This window comes from Rattus norvegicus, chromosome 1 (genome assembly GCF_036323735.1).
Source record: "Rattus norvegicus strain BN/NHsdMcwi chromosome 1, GRCr8, whole genome shotgun sequence".
Classification (NCBI taxonomy): domain Eukaryota; kingdom Metazoa; phylum Chordata; class Mammalia; order Rodentia; family Muridae; genus Rattus; species Rattus norvegicus.
Window position 1 is genome coordinate 31,569,509 of NC_086019.1, and position 9,779 is coordinate 31,579,287.

A 9,779-nucleotide genomic window follows, 5' to 3' on the forward strand; every position below is an offset into this window, starting at 1 on the left:
GGATTCAGCGGCTATGGGCAAGGATACGGATGTGTTCAGCATAGCCTGAGAGCAACAAGGTGGGGTAGTGTCCTGCGTGTGGCTCCTGAGATCCCAGACATGCCAACCCTCCCATTCTCCAGGCAGGACAGGAAGAACTGACCACTCACTTACTCAAAGTACTCAGCAGCGGGTGTGGTCCCAAAGGTGTCATTGAGGCCCAGGCCGTCGCTAGAGTTGCTGGCATGGGCATCGGAGCAGTTGGGGCTATTCCAGGTGTTGTTGCAGTGGATCCATGGGAGGTCCATGGTGAAGGAGGAGAAGAAGTAGTGCAGTGCCCATGCGATGATGACATTGTAGAAGAAGCCCACGTAGAAAGAGATGAGGATAACAGTGAAGCCCACACCTGTGATGAGAGTAGAGCTCTTTCTGGTAAGGATTCACATTCATACACAGATTATATATGTGTGTGTATATATGTACATAAGCACAGATGTGCACACACACAGGAGTGAATGTATGCATGTACACATGACTAGACTCTAAGAGAGGTTAATAGTGGGCCTATGGGACAAGTGTCATGGGCCTATGGGACAAGTGTCCCTATGGGCCTATGGGACATCAGCAGCATGACCCCGTCCGTCATCTACTCACCCTGAGCTGGTGTACTGACAACCCTTGCACTTGACAACACACAGGAAGGATGGGTAACAGACCTTACATTTTGTGATTATGGAGAAGTGGTTGCACTTTTCAAAATTGTATCTACCAGAGACATCAGTATGTCTCAGAGAGACAATGAGAATCAGAGGGATTATTGAAGGCCATCAAAAAGTATCTGAGACCACCTTCTGAGCATTCATGTATCCCCAAGGGTCAGTCATAGATACACTGGACCACCCAGGGTCACCCACAGCCACACAGAATTAGTATAGCCATTTGTTTCCACCACAGTCACTTCAAAAGCTGCCAAGGTAACCGTGCCCATCCAGGGTCATCTATAGCTTCCTTGAATCCCCCAGGAAAGTCAAGCAAAGTTATCTATGGCTTCTAGATCCATAACAAACTTTTAGAATTATCTGAAACCATAAGGGTCTCCAGAAACACCCAAGTTAACAGAGCCATCAAAGGCTACCTAGAGTCACCCCAAAATGCCCAAAGCTCCAGAGCCACCATGAATCATTAAGAGCCAATTAGGACAACTTTTGGCCATCTACAATAACCCAGGGTAAAATGCAAAATGACCAAAGGGTAAACAAGACTGCCCATAATTACTCAGGAAAATTTAGGGCCACCCAGAATCATACAGACCATACACAATCATCTGTGTCCACCCACATCTGTTAAGACCACCCAGAATCTCTCAAGACATAGCCATTGGTATCTACTCATGCCTTTTCTCCAATACCATCTAGGACAAACACAGTCATCCAGCATGTTCACAGCTGCCTAGAACTATCCAGGCCATGCATGATGATCTAGTGTTTCCCAAGACATGAACGATCGCCCAGGGGGTTGAAGAATCAGTCACAGTGAAACAAGACTAGGTGCATCTAGGGTGTGCTGAGACCATCCAGGCCTATCAAAGACCATCACGGTTATGGTTACATTTAATAACTCAGGATTACCCAAGGCTTGGTAGAATGTTCTTTTCAAGATCACTAAACCTGAAATTTGGGATCAGCATTTAGTGGGTGTTCCTGTAAATTGGAATAGAACACAGAGGTAAGCAGTCTTCAGACAAGGCCACCAACTGGGTGGCTCCCAGGGCGAGTAAGCTTGCAAGAGAGACCACTTGCAACAGACCACTCTTCCAAGTGTGTCTGTTCAGCTGCCCCAACTGATGGGAAGGGGAAATGTCTCTTACAGAAGGCAGGTGCAAGAGTTCGATATTCAGTTGGTCGCTATGAGCTCTGCCATTTAAGAAGACAGAGTTCCCAGAAAGCCTCCAGCTTCAGCTGACGAGTCCCATCACCAACTGGACAGCGCTACTGGCATCTCCTTCACGTCTCCTAAGACACTGACCCCGCTACCTTTTTTTGCTTGCTTGTTTCCCGTGAGAATGTTCTTACAGCTGAGTATAATGGAATAGATCTGAAATCCTAACTTGGGAGACTAAGGCAGGAGGATCACTGTGAGTTTGAGGTCAGCATGGGATCTAGAATAAGACCCTGTCTCTAACAAAAAATGAAATAAAAACAACAACAACAATCTTGTGATGGCTGTTGCTAGACCACATATAGTCTAACTATAGCTCTTCTCTCATAAGCACAGGCTGCAAACAGTACCAGGTTAGAATCAAGACAGGAGAGTGCGCTTATCAATCTGGGTGTCTTTAGCGACTGGAGTGTGCTCTGTCTGTCTGTCTGTCTCTCTGCTCTCTTCCTCCCATCTCTCTCTGTCTCTCCTCTGTCTTCCTCCTCCTTTTTCTCCTCTCTCTCTCCCCCCTCTTTTGCGTATGTGAATGTGTGTGTGTGTGTGTGTGTGTGTGTGTGTGTGTGTGTGTGTTTACTTGTACCCTAGAGAGACATGGAGAAAGATCACAGGAGGGCAGAGAAGGAGAAGGTTTAAGGACTCTTCTCTCAGAGATCTGCTGATGTTGCTTTTAGATGCTGAGGCCACTTCAGTTTCTATGTCCACCCTCAGAGCGAAAGCTGTGAGGACTCATGGACTCAAATGAGAGCCTGCCCTGACTTTGAACTTCCATGACCCTCATCCTGGCCTTCACTGTACCTGTACCTCAGCTGAGACTCACTTTCTGGTCTTCAACCTGGTTTCACTGTCCCTTATCTTGGGATTCGCTTTCTGCTCTTACTTTGGACTTTCCTATCTTGCTGTCTGTTTTTCGTAGGGAGGGCTGCTTCTCTGGTTGGGTATAGGTAGATTGGCAGGCGGCAGGACAGCCCAATGTCTCCTGAGGAACTGTTCAATCATTTATCTCACAATTGTGCTGAATATTTTAACTGTCATTCTCATGGTCCATGTAGAGCTTAAATTTATGAGCTATGAAGATACGAATAATTTTCTTAGACTTTTGAAGAGATAAAGAAGGATCTGACTGAGATCCCAGACCTGCCTTTGGAATGGTATGAACACAGCCAAGGAGCAGGGATAGGATCGCCGAGGACTAAGACAGCACAGTTCACTGGGGTTTGCCCACATTCTTGAGGTTCTCTCGGCTACCTAGTCACATAGCCACTCTTCTGTTCTCTACAAAGCTATCATGCATGTTCATCCACTGTGCTCCAAGTTATGAGAATTGTGTAGTAGTGTGAAGCTCTTCAAAATAGTTTACTGATATTTTGCAAGCAGCAAAACAAAAAAAAATTGCTTTAGTGGTTTTGCTGAAGAACATTTTTTCAGACGGCCTTTTATGCTGCTGGGGTTGTCCTAGAATTTGCGATCCTCCTTCCTCAGATTCCTTAGTGCTATGATTGTTGACTACACCATCACTAATACCAACTACTGAGAGAGAACATTGTGCTGTCTATGTTTGAGCTAACTAGCTTTCCTGGGCTGGCTACAGCCCTGGGCACTGAATTTTCCCCCTTTTCCTGGTTTCTTGTTTGCCTTTCAGTCCTTGTGAATCCCAGTGAGGATTGATGCATTGGATGGTTGTATCCTGTGGAGACCTATGGCACACTCCACAGTCATGGGCCATGAGTCTCAAAAATCCAGCAGAGCAAATTCTGGCACCACATGGCCACAGGATGCCACTAACCCTGGACGTGTCCTCTATTCAAGGACAGGCAGGCTGGGTCTCCAATTCAGTTCCAAGTGGTCACCTGAATGCCAGATTTGGTTGAAGCTCATCGTGGCTACCACTATAGCCTCAGAAGTAAAGTCACATTAGCACTGCTAGATAGTCTAGGAGGACATGACAAGAGTCATTCACTTTTACCTGGAGCTCTCAGATTGAGCTCACTGACCTTGACCCAACAAGGCTCGTATAGTAATTCACACAAGAATTGTCTCCTCAAGTCCAGAGTTCCCAAGTGTCACAGTAGGTCCTCCATTGGAAACCAATGATGGTGTCAGACAGTCCCAAGCAGTTCTAAGTGCTGAATCCTACATTTTGGTCACAAGGGGGCCACCCAGTGGCAATACACATATCCAGAGGACGTGTCTGGCTCTCAGGTTTTACATGGAGGTTTTGATAAGGTCCCTCTTTACACAGTTTTATTTTACTGGGAACCAGAAAACCATTTGGCCTAGGGGGGAAATTGCTGCCATCTTAACAGTTACCAGTAGTGAATCCTAAACTGAGAAGCCTACTGTCTGTGCCCAACAGCCTCTGCGTTCCACATTTCTACCTCTACCGAGCAGCATGCTTATGACGGGCACGGGCTGAGCAGTGGGGGGAAGCCCTTTGCTGGTCCTACTCACAGCGGCAGTTCTGGTCTTTGGTGTCAACGCTGCACAGGGGAACTGAAGCTCTGCTTTCACCCATGCAGCCGCTGCTCAAATACTTCTGAGAAAACCCAATGCTAGCCTTTCAAGCATCGTTTTCTCAGCTACTGCAGGGGAACATCACTGGCTCTCTTCCAAGAAGAGGCTTCAAGCCTCCTGGAACTCTGTCTCCTTGGGATGGCACTGGGTCGGGACAAGGGTGATCCAAAGCTGGCTGGTGGTAAACAGAGCTAGGGTGGATCCAGGATAGGCTTTTAACACATGGAGAAGCCTTATTCTCAGTTATCTCCCATGCAGAAGGCACTGTATTCTCTAGCTGGGATCTCCTGGGACAAGGGAGGTGACATCTGGGAAGTATCAACCACTGGGCAGGTCACCTAGGCTTAGTGTACGGTACCTCTGCCTCATTGTTCTGAGGCCTTGTATAAACATTCTGGGGCTCACTGAAGTAGACAGAAGATTAATAAATGTATGATTGGTAGATGGATGGGTGAATGATGATTGATAGGTGAACAGATAGTATGTATATAGATGATAAGTAGATAAATGAGCAATAAATGGAGATAAATGGCAGATGATAGATGATAAATAGATGATAGATTTTAATAATGGTTCTTGCTAGGTAAGTAGATGGCTAATAGACAGATGGCAGATTCATAGGTAATTTTTAATCTTACCATTTTAAATACCATCACGTTTCTTCAGGGAAGCCTGGCCTGGGAGTAAGGAATGCTCTAGAAAACTCCGGGTCATACCAGTCTTTAAAGTATGGCCCAAGGTAGAGAGAAGAGCGTGTACACATGAGCACACAGTTTAGGAAATCAGAACCTACACATATGACATCACCTTGTTCTGAAGACCTAGAGTCACAGCCGTGTCTTGTGTGGATGGCACGTCCCTGCACATTACCTTTCAGGACAGGACAGATCTTCCAGACACCAGCAGCTCCTTCTCTGTTGAACTGTCCGAGAGCCAGCTCCATGTAGAAGAGGGGCATCCCAGCAATAACCATGAAGAGCAGGTAGGGCACCAGGAAGGCACCTGTGTGTAGGATAGCAGCTTCAACTTGGGGGCCACAGAAAGGGGCTGTTTTTGTTATGTGCATGTGGACCTTGACGTTGCCCCCTCAAGTATGACTTTGTCACCCAGCTTCCTGACAAGAGTGGAAGGCTCCTGTATGCTATCACCCAAGGGGATATTCTGGATTGGTGGTGAACCTCACCTCCTTGCCTGTCGCAGCTGCTGTCAGTGTTGGACGCATTCCCCTTAATGTCTCTGGTTGTCCCCCAGTCCCAGGTCCTCAGCTCAGCCAGAAGCAAGGCAGCCAAGACCCTGAGCCATGTCTCAGTGTAATTCCTAGCACTGCTTGCCCTTTCATCCCAGGCTCCACTTTGTCTTGATCCTATTTGCCCCTGAGGGTTATGGTGACCCAACTCTGGCATTGACAGCCTGCCTTTCTGGAGACTAGAGCTGAGTCTCCAGGAGCTGGGCTGCAGGGATTATTCTGCACAAAAGCCACTCCACCCAAGTCCGCTTGCTCCCTGAAATATGACTGCGATTGGGGCAGAGATTGGCCACAGCTTTCTCCTGGGGTTTGGATGAGAAAGCTGGGAGCCCCCTCACCTATGTCGTGGAGTCACTTACTGGGGCTGCTGAGACTGTGGGCATCTCAACTGTGCTCATGGGTTTGCTTCAGCCCTTCCTTCCCAAAGCAATTCTTCACACCCTGCAGCCAGTCGGGGAGACCAAGCCACAAAAGCAGAGGCCTTCCTGGCTCAACTTGAATTTCTCTGGTAACTCTGCTCCTTGCCCTCCTTTTCAGCCCTTCTGCACAGCTACGGCTTTAAAGCTGAGACGAGAAAGCAGGAGAGCCAGGCTGGGTGGCAGAGACCACGAGCCCCTCTAGAGGCTAAAGGCAGGAAGACCATGCGTGATCTTCAGGGTGAGTTCAAGGATTTCCGAGGAAGCAGTGTGATCCTTACTCCAACTGAAAAATTCAAGAGGGCTGTGACCGTGACTCTGTGGCAGAGTGCTTGCCAGCATGTTAAAAGCTATGGGTTCGGGGCTGGGGACTTAGCTCAGTAGTAGAGCGCTTACCTAGGAAGCGCAAGGCCCTGGGTTCGGTCCCCAGCTCCGAAAAAAAGAACCAAAAAAAAAAAAAGCTATGGGTTCAAGTCCCATAACTGTATTTATGAGATGGAAGAAGGAAGGGGAGAAGGAGGGAAGGGCAGAGTGGGGAGGGAGAGGAGAGGTAGCAGAGATGAGTACATTTCAGACAAGATTGGGTGAGTTCAGGGTGGCATGGCCGTAGACAAGATGGGCATATCTCCGTTCAGGGGCATCTTCTTCTCTCCTAAGTTCAACTTGAAATCTTACGGAGTTCAACAGCTTTATAAACACTGATGAAGCGGACTGAAAACACATTTTGACCTTAGAGATCTTTCCTTCCAAAGTAAAAATACTAGTGGGAATAGAAGTCAGGGCCTAATGCCCCCGCTCACTTCCTTCTCCTTTCTGCTTTCTGGGCTCCATGTGCCTTGGCTGTCAGATTTTCTCTGAGCTCTACAGCTTGGAAAGGCTGAGAACTACTGCTGCTGCTGAAGCAGCCCCACCATCCTATAGGAAGACGTGATTGCCTCACTGAAAGCACTTCCTGTTGTGTGCATGTTCCTGTGTATACCCAGGGAGCATGTTTGTATATACCTGGGAGGCCAGGCACCATTCTTGGGTGTCATCCCTCAGATACTTTGATTTTTGAGACAGTGTCTCTCATTGGCCTGGTGCTCCCTAGATAGGCTGTCAGACTGAGAGATACGCAGACTGTGATTGTCTACCAATCCCCAGGGATGCCCATGCCCCCCTAGCACTAACATTACAAGTGTATGCACCACGCCCTACTTTTTGTATGTGTGTTCTGGAGATCAAACTCTGGTCTCCGTGATTGTGCAAGAAGTGCTTTACTGGCTGCATCATCTCCTCAGTCTTCCCCGTGAGCATTTCTTGACATCACAGCCCCCACTGTACTATGGCTTCCATGGCCACTACTGCACCCCCAAATCCCCTGCCATGGTCTCACCCTCAGAAGGCCCAGGAGGCCAGGCCACACTCACCTCCACCATTTTTGTAGCACAGGTAGGGAAACCTCCAGACATTGGCCAGGTCCACAGCAAAGCCGATGACTGATAGCAGGAAATCAATTTTCTTGCTCCAGGTCTCCCGCTCTTGAGCCTCCACTGGTGTCTGTGGCGGGTTGATGAGGGTGGAGTTGGTCAGCTGCACTCCGTTCTGCTCCTTGACCAGGATGAGCTCCACCTCTCTGGGGCCCACAGCATTGGACTCTTTAGCCGGGGCCACCACTGAAGACATTGGTCCCACGGAGCATTTGCTCTTACTCATGGGTAGACCGGAGCCCAAGGAACTCTGCTTCTTTCTTCTTCGACTTCAGCCAACATAAACAAAACAAAACAAAACCATACAGCAAGGCACAGATTCAGTAGCCATGTCTAGAGGGTACCTGTGCTCAACACAGAGATCTGAGGTGGTCCAAGCACCTGAAATTCCATGACCAGAATGAAGGATAGCTAGGGGATGTGCAGGGGGCAGCGGGGAGGGTGTTTCACAGAGATGGGAGAGATTGGCTCTGGAGACCAGAAATAGACACACTCTTCCTTGCCGTTCCCTTTCCCGCCAAAGCCCTCATTCACATTAGCTCCCAGCTTGTGCGACTTCTAATTCGCTTCCTAATGACAATCTCAGATGCTGCCTATTGCTTTACCCACATTCCCAGGGGGCAACTTTGCACCTTGCCGACAGCATACAACTCACTTCCGTCTTTGCAAGGGCATGTAGCTTTTATACTTCGTAGTCCAATCAAGAGCAAGTGAATATAACCAAAATCAGCTCCAGTAATGGAAAGTTTAAAACAAAGGGGCATGGATTTCTCCAAGGGGAGTGTGTACAAACCACCCTGCCCAGGACCAGGGTTTCATAGGCCTCTGAGCTGACAGAGAGTTACCAGAATGTCACCGGGGAAGGATCAGGCCACTGCTACACTAGCAGCACTCCCAGAGAAGCCCTGCCTTAGCTTCTGCAGAGCCAGGGCCATGGGGCATAAAGGAGGCAGCAGCACTCACCAGTGACAGCCTGTTTCCACTGAACTCAGACAAGCACGCTGATGGAAGCCTGACATCTGGGTGGCTGCTCTAATGGGGTGACTTTCCTCTGCATCCCTAAACAAAAACTCCTGACAGAAGTTATTTTATGCACCACTTCTCTGTGGCCTCTTTACCCTGGTGACAAACCCAAATGCAAATTCCTCACATGTGTCCAAAATGGGCTAAAGGGTTGCAGCTGTTAGGAAGCAGGTAGGACTGCTCTCTAGGTTGGGTGGGAGACAGCAAGGAGTTGAGCAAAGGCTGCGCTCCCCACTCTCTTACAGACACAGGTACAGAAGTACCTGTCTGCCCCACCCTTCTCGACTTACTGCTCAGAAGCTCGGTGTAGGCACAGATAGCAAAATGGCCCCCGGGAAAAACATCTTTCTTCACTGGCTAGGTAAGGAAACAGGTGGCTCATAAGCCAAGATTCCCTGTTTTCCCCCATAACCCGAGTCCAGCCCCAGCTTACAGAAAAGACAAAAAAACAAAACAACACAACAAATAAACAAAACGGAGAACGGAGATGGAGCTTCTGGCTTGTTCTGAAAATAACCTCAAGGGTGTCAGTCAGAGGGTCGGAGACGCTCAGCCTCAGTCACAGACAGCCCTGTCTCCTGGGAAGCAACAACCTCCTGTGAACAAGGTCTTGAGTCTGGGCTCTGTGGAACCCTATGCTCAGAGAGCAGGCACTGAGTTCACACCCCTTAGTTCTGTGTGGAACGATCTGCGCTCCAAAACCCTGGCTGTTGGCGACTTGGATCTGGAACTCGGATGGCTCTGGTTTCTGCCCCCTCGCTCCGCGGGACGACCGTCCAGGGTCAGTGGAGCAGTGGAGATGCGTAAGAAGCGATCCTGATCCTTACCTGACTCCTGCGTCAGGCTTCAGCTCTGAGGTCCTGTAAGCCTCCAGTCCCTCTTCACAGCTCTGGCGGGTCTCAGCCTCGAGCTCTTATCCGGCCTCGGGGTCGGTCTGCCTAGCCCCGCCCGCCGTCGGGGGGCGCCCACAGGCACTGGCTCCGCCTCCGTCCCGCCCCGGGTGGGCGGAGGACCGGCTGGGCAGCGCCCCTGCATCACTTGGGGACTAGGATGACTGCGGGGAGCCAGAGGCCACTGAACCTGGGCCGGCGAGGGGCTTGACAGGAGTCTTTGCAAGGTTATAGAGTCTCGGCCACGTGAGATCAGGGTACCTCCAGGTAGGACGCGCTGCGGACCAGACGGACAGTTGGTTTCCAA

The 9,779-nt window shown here is 49.4% G+C and overlaps 1 protein-coding gene across 1 annotated transcript in view; it reads right to left on the reverse strand.

The window, feature by feature from the left end:
* Slc6a3 (solute carrier family 6 member 3) overlaps positions 1-9,454 on the reverse strand; it is a 40,973-nt gene extending 31,519 nt beyond the window's left edge. Inside the window, exons 1-4 of the mRNA NM_012694.2 lie at positions 9,410-9,454; positions 7,500-7,828; positions 5,299-5,430; positions 154-385 (exon numbers count right to left, since the gene is read on the reverse strand). Of these exons, the coding sequence (NP_036826.1) occupies positions 154-385; positions 5,299-5,430; positions 7,500-7,785 (650 nt within the window). The 5' untranslated portion in view covers positions 7,786-7,828; positions 9,410-9,454. The remainder of the gene's footprint in view (positions 1-153; positions 386-5,298; positions 5,431-7,499; positions 7,829-9,409) is intronic.
* Positions 9,455-9,779: the final 325 nt, after the last annotated feature.